The sequence below is a fragment of the Dromaius novaehollandiae genome, chromosome Z, assembly GCF_036370855.1.
Source record: "Dromaius novaehollandiae isolate bDroNov1 chromosome Z, bDroNov1.hap1, whole genome shotgun sequence".
In the NCBI taxonomy this organism is placed as follows: domain Eukaryota; kingdom Metazoa; phylum Chordata; class Aves; order Casuariiformes; family Dromaiidae; genus Dromaius; species Dromaius novaehollandiae.
The window spans coordinates 48,542,443-48,561,568 of NC_088132.1; the positions used below are offsets into that span (position 1 = coordinate 48,542,443).

General features: G+C 37.2%; 2 protein-coding genes across 8 annotated transcripts in view; one reads left to right on the forward strand and one right to left on the reverse strand.

Annotated features, from left to right (window-relative positions):
- Positions 1–51: 51 nt before the first annotated feature.
- Positions 52–17,436, forward strand: LOC135325168 (endoplasmic reticulum aminopeptidase 1-like). 2 transcript variants are annotated; one of them, XM_064502904.1, is made up of 18 exons: positions 52–694; positions 1,208–1,346; positions 2,498–2,632; positions 3,194–3,314; positions 3,677–3,831; positions 4,403–4,516; positions 5,114–5,245; positions 5,799–5,930; positions 6,079–6,162; positions 6,543–6,730; positions 7,228–7,307; positions 7,591–7,774; positions 10,072–10,228; positions 10,320–10,504; positions 11,252–11,413; positions 12,359–12,499; positions 12,609–12,690; positions 14,668–17,436. In XM_064502904.1, exons 1-18 carry the CDS (start codon positions 183–185, stop codon positions 14,812–14,814), a joined length of 2,850 nt encoding a protein of 949 aa, XP_064358974.1. In that variant the 5' UTR covers positions 52–182; the 3' UTR covers positions 14,815–17,436. The 2 variants fall into 2 exon arrangements, with proteins under 2 accessions (XP_064358974.1, XP_064358975.1); XM_064502905.1 differs by having other exon boundaries at positions 6,573–6,730.
- A 338-nt stretch (positions 17,437–17,774) lies between these two features.
- Positions 17,775–19,126, reverse strand: part of LOC135325170 (calpastatin-like) — a 62,079-nt gene continuing 60,727 nt past the window's right edge. For all 6 annotated transcript variants that reach the window (XM_064502910.1, XM_064502913.1, XM_064502909.1 and 3 more), the window contains one exon: positions 17,775–19,047. The gene's annotated coding sequence lies outside the window, so the exon portion shown is untranslated. The remainder of the gene's footprint in view (positions 19,048–19,126) is intronic.

Genomic DNA, 19,126 nt, shown 5'->3' on the forward strand with positions numbered 1-19,126 from the left:
CGACGCGACCCGCGGCGCTCGGGGGGCGCCGGTGCCGCGGCCGGTGCCGCCGGCGAGGCCCTGCGGCGGCAGGCCGGCGGCGGGGCAGCCTTCCTGGGGAAAACACGATACGTTTGTCGTGACGGTGACTCCGCTCCTTCTTCCGCGTTGTTTAGGCGATCATCTGTGACAGTCAGTCAAAAATGGCAGCGCTGTCCTTTACTCGGCCGTTTTCAGGCCGGCTTCTGCCTCTAATGGTAGCGCTGCTAGGTGTTAGGCATGCTGCCTCCTCTGCGAGCGCTGGCCAAGATGGTGGTAACAACATGCAGTTTCCTTGGGATAAAATGAGGCTCCCCCAGCACGTTATCCCAGTGCATTACGATCTTCTCATCCATCCTAATCTCACCACTCTGACGTTTTCTGGGGCCGCTAAAATAGAAATTACAGTCACCAAGCAAACCAGTTTGGTCATCCTGCACAGCAAGCACCTGCACATCACCAAGGCTGCCATCGAGGCTGGGGCCCGGGGTGCCCGCTCGGTCCGAGAGGCGCGGGTTTTGGAGCACCAGCCCTTCGAGCAGGTGGCGCTCCTTGCTGCTGAACCACTGCAGCCCGGACACAGCTACATGATCAGCATCCACTACTCTGCAAATCTCTCAAAGTCTTTGCATGGCTTTTATAAAAGCACCTACAGAACCCAGGATGGAGAGCTTAGGTAATCCTTTTGTAAATTTATAGATGTTAGTTCCGTGATGTTAAACATAACCGTGCAACATAATAGCTTTTAGAATTTGCTGTCCTTTACTTTCTGTTTCCTTCTTTGAAACTGCCCTCTTCGAGGATCTTATTCCATTTTAGAGACCAAGTTGCATCAAACTGTATTTGTAATTGTTGTTTGTCTTACAGAGACTCTCATCCTTTCATGGCAGTAATGAGGTTCTTGATTGTGGCCTCAACAGGCCCTAATCTGCCAAAACATCTATTGATTACCCTGGAGTGGGGTAAGAGGAAGAGGAAGTTTAATTTGCCCACCTCAGATCCCCACCACAGATGGAGAAATAGTAATTCTTTACTTGATGTGTGAAAGTGTTTGGTGGTACCTGTAGTTATTTTGTAAATATGAAATTACTCTTTTTTCACACATCAGGGTGGTGAACATGTGCATGTTCATCTGCATTGTGCATATGAAGGTGTGAGACTAAAAAGCTTTTTTTTTTCTTAATTATAGAGTACTTGCATCAACGCAGTTTGAGCCGACAGCTGCACGAATGGCCTTCCCATGTTTTGATGAACCAGCCTTCAAAGCCAGATTTTCAATTAAGATTAGGAGGGAACCAAAGCACCTTGCACTATCCAATATGCCAATTGTAAGTGGACATTTTTAATGTTGCAAGGTCACTAATCAACAGTGCAAAAGTGAAAGGAGAACAGAATATCTACGCAATTGCTGTTCATGGGAATGTTGACCTAAACATTACCTCAGTTCTGTTTTTAGATTATGTAGTGTGATTTCTGGCAGTTTTGACAGCAAAGTTAAAAAGGATTGAAGGATATCATGCGTCACGTCGGATTCTGCTTCTTAGTTGGGGTTTTAGAAAATTCATCATAATGCAGATTCTATAACCCTTATTTCATGAACAAAACTTTTTGCATCACTTAGATTTTAAGAATGAATGATGAAATTTATATGAATAAATATATAAACAATCCACATGTATTAACTTCAAATATCTGCTCAGCAGCACCTTTTATTTAGGAAAGGTAATTTGAATTTTAAAAAGACACATCTCAGAGTGAAGGTGCAGTACATGTCATAGTTACAAATGTTGCTTGTGATTCTAAATATATATTTATGACATGTGTAGGGTTATTTACATTTTGTACATTTGATCTTACTTTGGCCATAATAGATTCAGAGTAAGTTCTTATTATTAACTGTTTATCAAATAATCCTTATAAATGAGAAAACAAAAACCACAAAGTACCATTCAGAACAGAACATTTTGAAAGATGGTTTAAAAATTCGGTTCTTTCGTAGAGAAATGGATAAAATTAATCAATAAAGACCAGATGCTAGTGTTACAATTCAGTATGGCTAAACATCTTCTAAGTCTAAATTAATTACCCAAGGCTCTATCTGTAATCAAGAGGGGGAAAATAGATACCTCTAACAGATGATTCATTTCGTCTTAAAATAGGTATCTAAGGTAGCTGAATCACTCTCTGGAATAGTTCATTTTTCTCATTTTAATCAGCTAACGTTATGTAAGATTAATTCTATCAGTGTGCTAACAAACACAGAGAAAAATTGAAGCAGCGAGTGGTATTTCTTATTGTCTAATTTTAGCAGTGTATGGACAAAACTACTCAGATGCATGGTTTTGGGAGGAGGGAGGATTTCCTTCCAGTATATCTTTAAAATGTTCTCAGTGAAACTGAAAAGAAACACAGCAATTTTTGGTGCCAAGGTCCTAATAAATAGTGCTATTGAACGATGAGCTGTGCCCTGATTTTTTAGGTGAAAACTGTGAATATAGCTTCGTGGCTTGTTGAGGACCATTTTGATACCAGTGTCAAGATGAGTACCTACCTTGTGGCCTTTATTGTTTCGGATTTTAAATCTGTCAGCAAAATAACCAATCATGGAATTAAGGTAACTCTGTCTCATTTTCTATGAGCTTTTTTGTGATAAAGTCTGTATGAATACATGTGGTTTACTTTTCAGTTTGCTTTATGTATCTTGGAGTTTTATAGGAATGAAAGGAGAGAGAGAAATTGGTTTTGTAATTGGATGATTTGTTTGCATTATGAGTTTTATTGGCTTCAATTGTTTTTGATAATGTGCTTGCTTTTTATATATTTGCATGTGTTGGTAACATTGTTTTATGTCAGGTTATTTAATCAAATGCAAATTAAATACATTTTTCATAAGGAAAACCAGCAATGAAATAACACTGTGCCAGCTAAACAATTGCAGGAGATGGAAATTTTAGAGGTCCTTGTAGGGGCATCTTAGTTCTGGCGGATAAGTTTTAAAAATCGTATTTCTAATTTCGATCATATTTTCTGAAAAATTTTGCAGTCTTTTGTATGAGAAATGTTAGATTTATGTTCTAGTGTCACTTTTTATGATCTTTCAAGTAAATACGGTAAAGAACAAATTTTGTAAGCTTCTGAGGCTGGTGTTGAAATACCACCTACTCGTGTCCCATAGATTTCTGTATACACAGCACCAGACAAGATCAACCAAGCTGATTATGCGTTGGATGCAGCAGTGAAACTTCTAGACTTCTATGAGGATTACTTTAGCATTCCATATCCTTTGCCTAAACAAGGTAAGTTAAGTGTTAAATCATTTAATGTGTTTCAGAATATTATTAAGAATAGAAAGTAAAATTGCACGAAATTAGTAATTTAGAATACCAAGACAGGGCCAAAGTTGGCTTTTAGACAGCAAGTTTACTTTTTCCTGGCTGCTTCATATAACTGCAGAATAGACTAAAAAGCTCCACTGAGAGCTAAAAAACACTGATTCTCCTTATAGAGCTTTTTAAAAAGTCTGTTTTTGCTATTATTTTGTAGAAATGTGATATGTATACCTGTGTGCGTGAGCCTTAGGAAATCACTAAAGTGGGATGAGGTGAGGAAGTTCTTTATTGAGTGTAGCTGTGCTAATAGTATTTTGATGTATTTCTAGATTTAGCAGCTATTCCTGATTTTCAGTCTGGTGCTATGGAAAACTGGGGATTGACCACATACCGGGAATCTGCACTATTGTATGACCCTGAAAAGTCCTCGGCATTCTCTAAACTTTTGATTACTATGACAATAGCCCATGAACTGGCTCATCAGGTGAGAATTAGGGGGTAACAATAAGGGATCAGAATGAGCAGATAGAATGGTCGAGCTGGATGTATCCTGTGTGAATAGGGGGGCATTTGAGCTATAAACTGATAATAGCTGCTTCATCTGTGAATCCTGAGGGCCCTTTCAAGCAAAGGAGTCCAGGCAGACTTCATAGATGTGGAGGGCTGTAAACAAACATATTTAGTTAAGTAGTTCCAGTGCTCTGGGGTCCTTGTACCGTTGTCAACCCTTGAAATTAATTGCAGACCACAGAAATAAGTGCATAAAGGTTTGGAGATGTTACTGTTTCATACGTGGCTCTCCTACCAACCATGGATCATTTACAGTGTTTCATGGAACATTGGTGGAAGTCAATGCTTTCGCCTGTTACCCTTTAAATAGGAAATGAAATAGGAAGAAGCCAGACTAATCTGTATCACTAAAATAAATATTTCTTAAAGGTCAGTAGCATAGTATAAATTCAGTTTCATACAGGTCAGTAGCAGCTTTTGTAACAAACTTTGTATTTTAATTTCAGAAGTGCTCACATCTGTAAGAAATTTATTTTTTGTTTCAGTGGTTTGGCAACCTAGTTACCATGGAGTGGTGGAATGATCTCTGGTTAAATGAAGGGTTTGCAAAGTTTATGGAGTTCGTGTCGGTCAGCATTACCCACCCAGAACTAAGAGTTGTAAGCAGCAATTACTGTATTTTCTTTTATAACTGCCTTCTAAAACCAATAATTTGTAGGGATACAGATCAGACAGGTTCCTCCTATGAATCACTTTTTAATTTATCTTTAAAAAGATTATCTGATGTTAACTCTGAAGAATAAGAATGTTGATTTAAAGGTATGTAAATATTTTCAGAAACTGATGATGAAAGTTAATGATTGCTATGCATATTCTTTTTTAAAAAATATTCAGATCTGTGCAAATTTTTCGAATTGCCATAGCACTACAGTGAATTGATAATAGATAAATTTACCTTACTTTTTTTTTTTCCTTTAATTTGTTTTATGATTTCTGACCACTTTCATCTAACTGTTAAAGTGTGTAGGTGTCTTTTTGGAGTTATTTACTAGGTAGACTAAGCTAGTATTGAATACTATAGATAATATGGCTGTCAATATTTCTGTTACTTATTTTTTTATGCTCTGGAGTAAAAAGAAAAAGATATGTTTTGTTTTCTGTGCACAATTTGAAGATCATGTGGAAGGGCCTGAAATGTGATTTCAGTGGTCACAGGAAAAGTATAAATAGTATTAATCATTTTTGCCTCCTATTAGGAAGATTATTTCTTAGGCAAATGTTTTGATGCCATGGAAGTGGATGCATTAAATTCATCACATCCCGTGTCTGCTCCTGTGGAAGATCCAGCTCAAATTTTAGAAATGTTTGATGATCTTTCTTATGAAAAGGTAAAATATTTAACTGCTGTTGATTTCAGTTATACTCATTGTACTATACAATTGTATTGTATTGATTTCAGCATAGGCAGAGGTAAAAGACATCTCTGACACATGGTGTTGATATACTTCTTTTATGACTTGCCTAATTCTTTGCGCAAAACTCCTGGAAGGAGATCAATGGTGGTTTACTTTTCCATTTGTAAATGAGAATGCTTTTACTCTCTTTATCTGTTCTGTATCAATTTAGCCTTACACCATAGTTTAAGGTGCTTAAACCAAGCAGCTTTTTTTGTAGGAGCGTTACATGGTGCCTTAACTGTGCAGTACCTGCTCAGTACCAAAGTTCAAAAAATAACAACACAATTTACTTAAACAGAGGTATTTTTAAGAATGATGATCCTGAAAACCAAATTACTGTTTCAACATATGTGATTAAGCCTGATTATTCCTTAGTCAGAGAGCCATATAAAAGTGAACTGTTATGTGTATTAGAATTTTTTTGAAAGAATTCTCTTGCCGTCTGTGGAGTAGTTTTTTAAACACTTTGTGACTGTTTTTTCAGGGATCTTGTATATTAAATATGCTGAGGGACTACATGACTGCTGATGTGTTTAAAGCTGGGCTTGTGCAATATCTGCAGAAATACAGTTATCGGAATACAAAAAATGAAGATTTGTGGAACAGTATGACACAGGCAAGTATTTTTTATTCTCATATTTTCAAAGTTCATAACTTCTCATGAGTAGTTATACCTCTGTTAATGTGTTACTGAAGACTGCAACCAGTACCCATGATTTATATTTATGAAATTAAGCAGAGATGACCAAGAATTTTTTTTTCAGATTTGCCCTACTGTTGATACTGATGAAAATGAACTCCAAGGTGATAATTTTTGCAGAAGAAACCAACAGTCATCTTCAAGTGCAGTAAGCGTCTGTCCTCTATGTTGCTATTCTTTTCTGTTGCATTGATATATGCACCTTCCAAAAGCATTCTTTATCACTTCAGCATGATTCTTGAGAGGGTGTATGTTTCTTCAGTTCTGTTGGAAATCTGGTCTTTCTGCGACTGAACAGAAATCTTATCCCTGAGCCCAGGACTGACTGAAAAACAGTGCTACTTAAAGTGCTTTGATAATTGTATGAAATTGTCCACAAGAAGACAGAATCAGAGACATCATAATTTCCTGTGTTCCAGTCTCAACTTACCTATGTAAAGCTTACAAATACCCAGCAGCTCTTTTGAAGTTCTTACATACTCGTTTCCATTTTGTTGTCAGTATACTTCATCTTCCTGCTCTTCTTAGGTATCTTTTTTTCCCCTCACTCAAACACAGCACTGGACCAAAAGAGAAACTCTTGATGTGAGGGCAATGATGAACACTTGGACACTGCAGAAAGGTTTTCCCCTGGTAACTGTCACAGTGAGAGGAAAGAATGTCCATCTGCAGCAGGATTACTACATGAAGGGAGTGGATTCTCCTTCATCCACAGAGTAAGCAAAATAGGAAATCCCAGCCTGCAACCTGGAATGTTCACCTTAGGCAGTCTTTGCTATACGATAAGAGCTTTTACTGTTGTTTCTTAAGGAATCCTCCGTGAGCTGATCAGTCGTGAGGCTTTCTCTGTGTAACTCGGGGTCAGTACTGAGTCTGCAGTAGATGTAGCTGGACTCTCAGGACCCAGCTGAGGTATCAGTAGCTGCAAAGCTACAGTGGCTGGACGTGTACATGAGCTGAATAAACCTGCACTGGAGACATGCTGGGGGAACTAGGCAGGAAAATTCATATTGTTGAAGCTTCACTATTAATGGTCCCCCAAGCAAACTAAATTAAAACTAGGTAGATGTATCTGGTTCTGCACTGAAATCAGAGATGTCTCATTGCTTTTATACTACAGACAAAAGGCATTACTCAGCTGTTAGACTGAAGCAAGTTGGAGAAGCTTTTGCGAAGTTCTGTCATTAAACAAAGCACTTCTGTTTTGTGATAGGTACTTGTGGCACATTCCATTAACCTATATTACCAGTAAATCTGATACTGTTCAACGATTTCTGATGACAACTAAAACAGGTAATTTGCTTTTACAGTGATTAATTTATTCGAAATTTATTTGCAAGCTTTTTAGAGCTGCAAGTTTTTTTGCAGAATGGGGAACTGGAACTGCTAATGCAAGAGAAGCATTTTTTTTTGTCATCTGTTTCTCAATAACATTACTATAAGAATCTCTTAATATATTCAGAAATTGTGTTATTGTTTTCTTTAAATCCCTGGAATTGAGAGTAAGAATATTTTTGGCTATTACATTACAATGTGTTTGAATTGCAGATAAAAAGAGTTCTATTTTTGTTTGTAGATGTCCTCATCCTTCCAGAAGAGGTAGAATGGATTAAATTCAATGTTGGCATGAATGGATATTACATTGTGCACTATGAAGAGGATGGACGGGATCATCTCATTAATCTTTTGAAAGAGAACCATACGGTGATTAGCAGCAACGACAGAGCAAGTCTCATTAACAATGTCTTCCAGCTTGTGAGGTAAGGCCTTCTAAGTCTGAAAAAGTATGACCTCTGCATTTCTGAGTATATATCACTGAAGCAAAAAATGTTAATAATGTATATTACATTATTCATTAAATCTTTTAAATAAACTGAGAGCATATTCTTTTCTCGCTTCCAGCAACATAAATTCGGAATTTCTCTTTGATTGCGGTGGAGTTATCCAAGCCTAGTAAATGAAATAGACCCAGATGGCATAGTAGTCTCACCGTTTGGGCTCTTGTTTTTGAAAAGGGATGCTTGGAGCAGGGTTCTCTGTGAAACATAATGTTTGATATGTTAATTTAGTGCTTTTTAATTCTAACTTTTGAGCTAAATTTTCACAAAAAAGCAGTGCATGGAGAAGCGCTGTCCAAAATAATAAGCTGTTTATTCTAGGGGTGAGGTCTTTCATACAAAATTGCAGGACTTGCGAGAAAGACTAAGAAACTTTTTGCAAGCTACAGCTTTCTTAAAAATGTGATAACTTTTTTGACTCTGATGTCACACTGCTTGTCCTTAGCAGTTGAACTGCATCTGCATCTGAAGCTTGCTACGCAAGGAATATCAGCTCCTCCACAAAGACAAGCTGTCTGTGCTGGGGGAAACCGCTAGCGATTTCTCACATGACAAACTGACCCAGACTTGATTTTATTGAAAATTCCCTCTGGCAATTTCTAGGAGTCCTGGGCCAGGACCTATTGCATTAACCAGCGTGTGAAGACAAAATAAAAGAGGGTCCCTGCCTCAGAAAGCTTACAGTCAAAGATGGCAGAATTGCAGCAGGTGTAGGGCTGCTCAGTGAGCTCCAGACAACAGACAATTGTAACACAGTGTAGTTGCCTAACTGCTCTGATGTGTTTTGTGGACAATACAGCAAAGCAGATATTTAAATGGGGACCTGAGGGAGAGCACCAGTGGAGCTCTGGGGAGCACAAGCATGCTTGCTTGGAAATCTAAAAGTGAGGGATGGAAGATAGCAGAAAAGACCAAAAGAGGGTCAGAAGTAAAATTCTCAACATGAAATGATAGACAAAAGGCTGTGAAGAGATTTGAAAAAGGGGGGAAAATAGGTCATGTTCAATGAAGACAAGGTAGTGGAAGGACACCAAAGTGAAGTGATAGACTAGGATAATGTTTTTTCAGACAGAAAGATCCTGGTGGCATTTGTCAGTTAGAAACAAGGGTATTACAGTAATAAAGGTGTGATGAGATTATGGCCATGATTAGTCTGAATTCTGTGGCTGGATTAGAAAAGGTTGTGTCTTAGAGGTGTTTTGCATACAGAATCTGCAAGACTTGTGCATAGTCTGGCATAGAGAACTAAAGAGCTGACTGAGTTAATTACTGGTCTGAGTTTACAGAGTTCAGGAAAGAGGTTAGTGGGAAGAGCTAGAAGATAATTAAAAGTATATGAATTTGAGGTGGCAGCTCCTAAGGAGATGTCAGCAGATTTTTGTTTGGACGGTAGAAGAAAGATCTTTCTAGTTTAAAGAGAAAAGAGGTGACTGAAGGAAGATTGTTCAGCATGCTCAAGAAGCTTAGAGATGAAAGGAAGAAGGGATAATTAGAGATGATGCAAATTGAGTCAAGCATGGTTCATTTTAAAAGATCTGTGACTCTAAAAACATGCTTGTATTTGGAAGAAGAAGAGACAGGTGAAAAAGGACAAAATTAGAATTGTATGCAGGGAGATAAAATAGCTGGGAAAAGAAGTAGGAAAAAAATTTTCCAGAAGGATGAAAGAAAAGTGAACAGAGAGAGCGAAATACATCCTCTTGCATTTTTTCCTTTTTTTTTTCTTGGAAGAAATCATCAAGATATGTCCTGCTAGATGCAGAAGAAAGCTTGAGAAGTGAGTCAAAGACAGTGAAGAAGCAGTTTTGGTTGTAACTATGAGAATAAATGCAGGAGACTAAATGTCTACATGTCTAGCTAGAAAGATACTGCAGAGAAAATCAGCCGGGTTCTTTGGATTTGTTCCATTCTTGCTTTGTAGAACTAAAGCAAGGAGAGGGTGAGGGTGAAGCCATGCTGGGAAAACCTTGCAATGGGGGAGAAGGGGAAAAAAAGGATCTTTCTAAATCATTCCCTTACAGTGCATTTCTTTGTTCAAATTTATTTTTGGTTTTTGCTGCATCAGATACAAGGTTTCATGGCTTATGCAATTGCTAAACCACATTTGACTTCTGAAAGCAAAGTTAAAAAAGATTTGGAAATATGTTTAAGGCTTTCCCTGAAGTTAAACTTTTCCTAAGTTTAACTATAACTTATTAATCTTCTCTTATCTTCTTTAGAATAAAAAAACTGTCAATTTCCAAAGCTTTTGATCTAACTTTATACCTGAAACATGAAACACAAATCATGCCTATATTCCAAGGTATGAATGAACTGATTCCCATATACAAGCTCATGGAGAGGAGGGATATGGATGATACAGCAAATCAGTTAAAGGTAACATGTTAATTATCTAGAACTCTCTCACTCTGCCTGTATCCTGTAAAACACACTTTAAAATAGATCTTTATTATTGCACTATTTTTAGGAGTATATAGTCAATCTATTTAAAGACCTAATTGACAAGCAGTCTTGGAATGATGAAGGCTCAGTGTCTGAGAGAATGCTCAAGCACTCGCTACTCCTGTTTGCATGCGTGCGTGGGTACCAGCCGTGTGTGGACAAAGCACAAGAATATTTTATGAAATGGCAGAAATCCAATGGAACTTTGAGGTCCGTATTGTAACTAATACTGTCCTTTCTGATATTCTGTTTAATAATACTACAGTTAATTTGCTGAATGAGCTAAACTTCAGTCTTTTCTGAAGTCCAAAATTAGTCTTTTCAGTTCTGGATCTCATGGGCTTTAGCTTCCCAGTTCCTTCCCAGTTTGGTATATATTACATCCCCAAACTAGCACATGCATCATGGGTTACTCCAAAACTCGGTTTATTAAAGATGTTCTGGAAAGGGAAAACAACACATGAGTATATTCCCTCATTTATATGCCTGAAGATTGCCCTATACCTGTTGTAAAAATAGGTCAACTACTGTACATGAATTTCACCGAATTTTTGTTTCTGGTCATGACATAAGAACTCCCTAAAACACACTACAAAAGGTCCATGAGAGATTGTTCTGGGAAGGCCAGAGAAAACTGTGTTAGTATCTGACTGGACTTACTAACAAGATATCCATGGAAGAAATACACAAAAATAACGAAGAAATAAAAGGAATAATGAGTCCAGTATTTTTGGAAGTCATTTGCAAGTCAGGAGCATTACTGAGATGCAGACTGAGATACTTAACATTGTTTCCCAGCAACAGGGATCACTTTGTAATACCTGTAGTTATTAGACCAGTATTTCTTAAGAAATAGTCTGTTATGCCAGTTGACACGTGACAGTGACATGGTTATGTTTCTACATAAATATTCTTAAATATGATATGGAGAGTAACTTGATACTGAATTTGTTGTAGCTTGCCAACAGATGTGAAGACGGCAGTGTACGCTATTGGTGCACAAACATCTGAAGGCTGGGATTTCCTCTTTAGTAAATACAGGCTGCATTCATTCAACTTAGAGAAAGATAAAATTGAATTAGCTCTCAGCCTCAGCAGAAATAATGACAAACTTCAGTGGTGAGTAGTGTACTACTTATGAACAGAAATGTGTTTGGAGGAAGATATGCAAATATTGAAAGAGGAGCTAGAATTATTGAGAGTCTTGTTTTACAGCTTTCGAGTTTCAAGATTTGTAAAATGCTTTACAGAATTAATAAGGGAAGAGGAAGTGGCCTCAGTGTTCCATTTCTGGTTTTTGGTGCCAGGAGTCAGTGCACTCAGCGTTTGCAGCAGCAAATTCAGACAAAATGTAGTAAAACAGCTATTAAGATACCTTACTACTGCTTGGCAGACACTTCTTTGTTTAAGTCTGTATTTACTTTGATTATAGGTACATATTTACCTATAGTACATATGCTGTATGTTTCTTACAAAAATTTGGGTTGTCCTGTTTTTTGAGAGAGCTGACCACCACTGAGGCTTTTAGGTGTTTTCTTCAAGCCTTGCATTCTGTAAACCTGATTTCTTCCATTTGGTGGAGTTGGAAGATGGCACGCTGATATAGTTTTGTTCAGTTACCACTGGAGATTTACTTTAGCCATTCTGTAATGATGGTATCTGTTACTTGCATTGTAATGCTATTTGGGCACCTTAGTCATGAGCAGCACTTGCAGGCCTGAATTTGCCATCAACACTTAGTGTAGGAGAAATATCTGTCTTGCAGGTTTGAGAGGTTCATGTTAATTTGGAAATCTTGAATAAGAGCAAAATATAGTGTTTTTATCCTTTATTTTCAGAAGGCAGCTCTGCTAAGTAACTGTAATTGTGAACGTAATAGAAGTGGGAGTGATGGATGTGGTGAAGAAGTATGTTGCAAAAAGTTGGAAGTAACCCAACTGAAATGATGTGCTAGGACCTTTAGAAATGCAGACTCGTATGATAGCAGAAAATACTAAGGGAATAGTCACTTGTCAGTTTTATCTACTGGTCTAAACAATTTCCACTTCTGTTATTAATTCCTAGGTTAATGGATCAAGGTCTGCATGGTGACATAATAAAAACACAGGATCTTCCACATATTACTGTGTTTGTTGCCAGAAACCCATCTGGCTATCATCTAGCTTGGACATTTTTAAAGAGAAACTGGGAAGAACTTGTAGAAAAGTAAGGAACATAAAGTTGTTCTACTGCTCTCTCTACCTCATTTGTATTTTTGAACTCAATTTCCAACCAAAATATGCATTTTCTAAGTATGGGTGATTCTTTTTGCCAGATTTGAACTTGGTTCCTCTTCCATGGCACACATTGTCACTGGAGTGACAAATCAGTATTCCACAAGGTTGCAGCTTGCAGAGGTAAGCCATTCAGATTAGCTGTTCTGGATTTTTAAAAATAGTTTTAGTTTAACTGAAACAGAAGCTTAGATTAGATTTTAATATCTTAAAGCGTGATCAGTGATGAAGTATCAAGGTAGTAGCCTGCCCTTTCCTTGGCAAAGATTATGGGATTATGGGCATTGATGGGTTGGATTACTTAGGGCAGAGTATTATGTGAGTGGCAAGGAGAAAGATGGCTTTTCTTTAAGCAATGGTCCTGAATGCAGAATACCACTGTTTGTCTCTCAGAGAGCTCATGCTGCACCTACCTCTGATAATATTTGCTACTTTGCAAAGTAGTAAGAAAAACATGCTGAAAATGATTAAAAAAAAAAAAAGTATTTCTACTGAGCATGGACAGAAGAGAAAAGCCGAATGGCAGTGATAAATGTACCAGTGCTCTACATCATCTACTACAGGCAAAATTCTCCACTCTCGTGGATCTCATATATGATAATCATTTTGTCTGCTTTTTCCACAATTTGAAACTTCTCTGCCAGCATCAAAAAAAAATGAAGACTGGTTAGTGCGCTGATTCAAAAGCCTCCAAGGACATCCCTGGCAATTTGTTTTCAAAAACTTCTTCTCTTGTTGTTGGTCTAAAATTTCCTGGTTTGGGGCAAAACCTGGGCATAAATAATGCAACAATATTATTTAATATAGGGAGCAGTGCTTACTTAGTTTGGATTTAGTTCCAAACATTCATTCTAAATCTAAATGGACTCTTTCAGAGTATGTCAATAGCAGAATGTTGTCCAGTGCCACAGATGCAGGGACATTTCTGTAGAATGTGGCTGCATCTTCCTTGAGGATCTGTGGGACTTTAGGTATGAGTCTGAACACAGACACAGTCAGTATAAGGTTGAGAGAGAAAAATAATGATGAAACTGACACTCTTCCTTGTATCCTGTTTGATCTTTCTTGTACTTTGTACAAGTATTTGTACATACTTTTACCTTGTATCACACTCATCAAAGAAAATTCTCACAAAATTTATTTATCTAGTTTTATAATGTGGTGCAGTCATTGTGTCCTTTGAAAGTATCTGTATAGCAGTACCAACTAATGCCTGAGATGTAACTAAATTCTCACAATGAAGCCTTGTGATTAGGAGCACCTCTTGAAAAAAAGTCAAGAAGGCAGTCTTTAGCAATTTCAGCAGCTAAAGGGAACGGAGTAGATTCAAAGAGTACGAAACAGCCTACAGGTTTCCAGTGGCTGCATTCCCAAGTGCTTCAAGGAAGAGGATAGTTGCCTCCTAAACGGTGGGGATTTTTGTTGTTTTTTGAGTAGAAAACTAAAATGAGGCACAGACTTCCCATGTAGGGAAAACTTCTTAAAATGATTTACCATGAACACTTAGGCTACTGGTGCTCATCCAAATGGATTGAATTTACAGTTCAGACAGGCAAACTTTGATAAATCTTGATAGGCCTCTCCAAAATCAGCTGCAAGAAAGCATGTCTTTCCCACCTTTTCACTTCTGTCAGAAGGGACCGCATGCCACACCTCTCAGTTCACAATTTGGGATGTTAATTAAACTACTAGTGTGCTAACAACCAGACTGGCTGTGAAACAGTGGGGAATACAAATTTTGTTGTGTGAACTCCAGAATGAGAAGTACTGTCCTGGGTGGCATGGCTTAAGTGCAAATGTTTGCTGAATGAGCAGGAAGCATACAGATCCCAGACACAGCATTACATGTCATATAACTTCATTTAATTTTAAATGTAATCTTTTCTCTACTTGAGAGATCCAGCTATTATGAGACCGGGGAAACTTTTAAGAAAACTCTTCTCATGGCAGTTAGAAGAGGGGGCAGGAAGAATTATCTTTCACTCACCCAAGCAAGTGAAGATTGTGGTCAAAGTTAAAAATTTCTTGCTGCTCTTCCTGTGCATGAATTAACATGCATTGCTTTTTCATCAACTGTTCTTTCACCTTTTTATTCAACAGGTGAAAGAATTCTTCAATTCTTTGGAAGAAAAAAGTTCGCAGCTTCGTTGTGTCCAACAAGCTATTGAAACCATTGAAGACAACATACAGTGGATGGACAGAAATTTTGAGAAAGTCAAAACATGGCTGCAAAACAAAAAACTATAAAACATTGTTTATGTTTGTCAAAAATAACTGAAAAAGCACTGAAAACTCATGGGTGGAGGGAAAGCTGAATTTTATAAATTTGTTTCTTTAGAAGAAGCTCTAAGGCAGCCTAATCCTGATGCTCAATATTTTTGTATTCCCAGCAAACCACAACACTGAAGTAAAACTAGACTGTTTGTGGATCTCTTTACCAGGTAGCAGTTTTCAGAAAAAAATGAACTTGTTTATTGTACAGCAACCTAAGGGGTAGGGGTGACTGATTACTGGAAGTCTAAGATTAATTTATTTGTTCTGAAGAAGCAGAAAGTATTTGGAGACAAAGTGAAACTTTCCACCTGTGAATGCCTACCCTTCCTGTATCTTTTCCACAAAAGTACAACTAGCAGCTTTATTTAATACTGAAGTGAACTCAAGTTACGGAGCAAAAAAATTTTTGCTTTGCATGTACCTTTATCCTCATGGTCTATGTTGCAGGAGAATAATTTTTATAAATATTTACCTCAGCTCAAGCATCACAGAATTAAAAAATAGTATTGACTATAATTAACATTGTATACTTCAAAATAAATATGATAAGGACTATGTCTATGCAAGCTTTATTGTAGTGTTTCAGGGCTGGAGGCAGTTGTAATGGTATGGAAGCTGTGCAGTGGCACCGGCTCCATCCCTGCCAAGGTGATGCGGAGCATATGCTGCACATACCAGTCCCCTGAAGCCCATCCTGTTCCAGTAAGTCTGCACTGCTACTTCTGCTGCTGATGTAAATACCTTGCCTGCAGTCTTAACACATGGAAAAATCCTGTTGTATTTTTATGTTCAGGAAATCAGAATGCAATTTGTGTGGGAAAAAAAATCTTTTTAGATTAATAATCAGTTTTAGCTAGAATTTAGATTTTATATTTTTGCTTTTAATGATCTCTTTTTTACCTAGTTGAAATATAACTGCTGTCAGATACAAATGACTCTGTTCTTTTAAATGTCATGGGGGTGTATTTATTAGCTTACAATCCCAATCATTAGCCTGCAGGTAACTGCTCTAAGCAGAGAAATGATGACTATTATGCCCCCAAAAGGTACAGATACTTAAGAAAGCTGAGCTGTACTCTTGGAGGGTTGTAGGGATTTTTTCTTTTTCTTTTCTTTTTTTTTTTTCCTTCCCCAAACAAGCTGCAAGTGACCTTCTCTGTCTGATTACCTACAGGAACTCTACAATTCAATAATAACCATTACAGAAAATTCTAAGTAACTATCATGTGTGCATAAATCCACTTGCTCTTTATTTGCCTTTACAATGCCCTGGTTCCATGGTTTTTGTTTTCTCTGTTGTTCTGGTTTGTCTCCCTTTCCTCACTGATATCTCAAAGTGGCCAGAAACTTCAACAAAAACACTTACTGAGGAAAAAAAGATATATGATCTGGAACTAACTATAAGCTTTGGACTGCACCTTGTTCATTTTTCTTGCAGCTAGACATAATACCTGCCCAGGATGTTGATGCCTATTTTGTTGAGTCCTCCTAGCAAAGGCCTTAGAGTTCTGTCACAGTGTTGTAGAAAATACTATTTCAACTTGCTTGCTGTATCCTTTTTGTTCATATAAGGAATCTTGTACCTCAAAACTCATTAAGGGGAACAGGAATTCTGAACAGACTGTGCACCAAGTGTACAGTCACTTATGACTTTATTCAGGTAAATAATTCAAATTGTTTTAGGAGTTTTATTTTCTGATTTCAAATACAGCTGATACTCACTTCTTTAATTATAATGCCAATTGAAACTCACTGAGCTACTAAAATACAAGACTGTTGCCTGAAGTAGTAGACAGGTGCACAGTTAAACCAAAAAATAATTTTGGGGGAAAAAAAGTTTAAGTAAGAGACCATCTAGTCTTAGAGTAATTGATAACAAATAAGAAGAGTTGAGAACCCAGTATTTCAGGTACTGTTGATTCTTTAAAATGTTTTCAGAGCAAATTGAAAAAAAAATTTAACAAAAAATATTTGCTTACACAGTTCTAGATAAAATATTTCAGTTGTTTCACTTTTCCCATTTGCCCATTCTTTTCTGTTGCTGTTGTAAGCAGTTATATGCATTGCTGTTTCCTACTATAACTCCTTCATTTTCAGTTGCAATTTTCAGGGAAAATTGCTAAGTAGTACTCCCACCAACACAACCCCCTGCCCCCACAAAACTACAACCCCCTTCCTTCTCTGTTTTTTTTTTTTAATTGAAGCAACATCAATTATCCAGCATCTATCCAGATACATTGTAGACCTCTCTCCAGAATAAAGATCACAGATACATTGATATGTCACCTTTCTCCTTAACACAGTACCATTCACTGATTGAACTGCATGAGCTGACACTAATAAACATTTTAGAACTTTGTATGCCATGAAGAAAACTTGTTTAGAAAAACAGAATTTGGTAACGCTGAACTTTTTTGTATACTCAGAGAATTCTAACAGTTACTGGGATGCAGGGCAGGGTTCATTAACTCCATCAAAATAAAATGTTTCTTCTGTCTCTTAAGAATGATTATCATTTGTACACATGATGTTTTAACAAAATTTAATGGGAACTTTTCAGCACAATAAGCAGTAACTTCATTTTGTTTCTGAAAACTCTTGTGCTTATGGCTTAGTCTTTTAGCTGCTTTGTGTCCGAAGCTAAGCCTATCTCTACAGAATGAGATTCAACAATTTATATTTGGCCCTAATTAACTGTTGTATAATCTTGAACAGCAAAGTGAAGGGAAAAAAGCTGTAGCTAGATCTTAGCCAGATTATAAGGTGCTTCATGGAGCCTTGACACATATCTTGTTGATTTTTTAAAAAGCATTATTCACTTTTAATATGCTAATGTTTATTTTTTAATCATTTCTAAGGTGGATGTTCCTCTTCTGCCCTTAAATGGCTATTCAGATAATAGCTGAAGAAGATGAAAGAAATTACAAACATAATACATTCTAAAAACTTTATTAGTGTGACACAGGTTCTCAATACAGACTGTTAAGTACAGTCAAAATTCTGATTATCCTCCATCTTAAATCTTTGGGCTGTCTCTGGAATACTATATATTAGAGTCAGATTTTGATATCCTTACAGTTACTGTCCCTAACATTACCTTCCTCTGTAAACTACTGGTGAAGTAGTACATGGGTGTAAGGATGTGCAAAAATGTATTTTACAAGTAATTCAGACAGAGGAAAACAAAGTGAGGAACTCAGCACACTGAGGTCCCATCCCACAAGCCTGTAAACGCGCAGCAGACTTTGTTAGGGGTTGCCTGCTCTTGGTGCCCGCTCCCTTCAGGACCAGCTCAATATTACATTGTTCCTGCAGCATGAACTTCTGCTCTATTCCTGCACTCCCAGCTGAAGCGCTGACAGAGGAACAGAGACAAGGTCTAGAAACAGTGCAACAATGTCCTCCTGTTGACCTGAGTTTCTCTTTAACCTCTGTTAAGGCTCATGTACCTTCCTTTTTTCCCCCCCTTCTGTGATAACAATGGTGTCTGTGGTACATGGTGATTTGTATTTGGATCAGTCCTGAGACTCCTGAAATTATGAGATAACAGCACAGATGCAGTTGGAAGTAAAAAAGTAAAATTCCTTCTTTTCTAGTGGTTTTGGGGTTGTTTTAACAATGCCTAAGGCATCATCCAAAATTTATCTTTTTAATTAGACGCTCTTGATGAAGCAGTTAATCACCAGTTTCTCATTCTTTAGATATCCACAGCCAATCTATGGTTTCTTACCAAGAACTGCCTTGAGGAAATACTTCATACAGTCAGGCTGAGGATAACTAAAGCTCATTACATTCCAGAATTCTTAATGCATTCACTGCAATGTTAAAAATGCTAGCACATACTTATGAACTCTTCTGAGATTTACAGGCACTATGTGGAGATTATGTGCAAAAGTTTGCAAATTTTTTCTTTTGGCATTGCTATTAATTTATGAAATATATTTCTTACAAATATAAAGCATCCTTTCCCTCTCAGAACTGAAGAAAACTACAAAAATTCAAAATGTATCAGTATAATAAAATGAATGGCTAGAAAAAAAAATCTTAATCCATTATTGGAAAAAAAGAAAATATGAAAAACCTCCAGCAAATACCACTGTACAAAAACCACCCAGAATAACCACATGCTTTTTGCATCAGCTTTTGTTCTTCAGGAATAATTATCCAGCAGCAGAAAGACGTCTTTTAATATCATATGCCAAGATCCTGAAAAAAAAGGGAAAGAAATTAAATGAAAGAAGATAAGCATAAAACACATTAGCTCGGAAAAAAATAACCAAATAGA

What these genes read in the sequence shown, in the direction of transcription:
- LOC135325168 (XM_064502904.1), top strand. Translation starts at nt 183, where the DNA reads ATGGCAGCGCTGTCCTTTACTCGGCCGTTTTCAGGCCGGCTTCTGCCT. An exon ending in GATTCTCCTTCATCCACAGA is followed by an intron (nt 6,731 to 7,227) that starts GTAAGCAAAATA and finishes GTTTTGTGATAG; the next exon opens with GTACTTGTGGCACATTCCAT. An exon ending in AATGTCTTCCAGCTTGTGAG is followed by an intron (nt 7,775 to 10,071) that starts GTAAGGCCTTCT and finishes TATCTTCTTTAG; the next exon opens with AATAAAAAAACTGTCAATTT.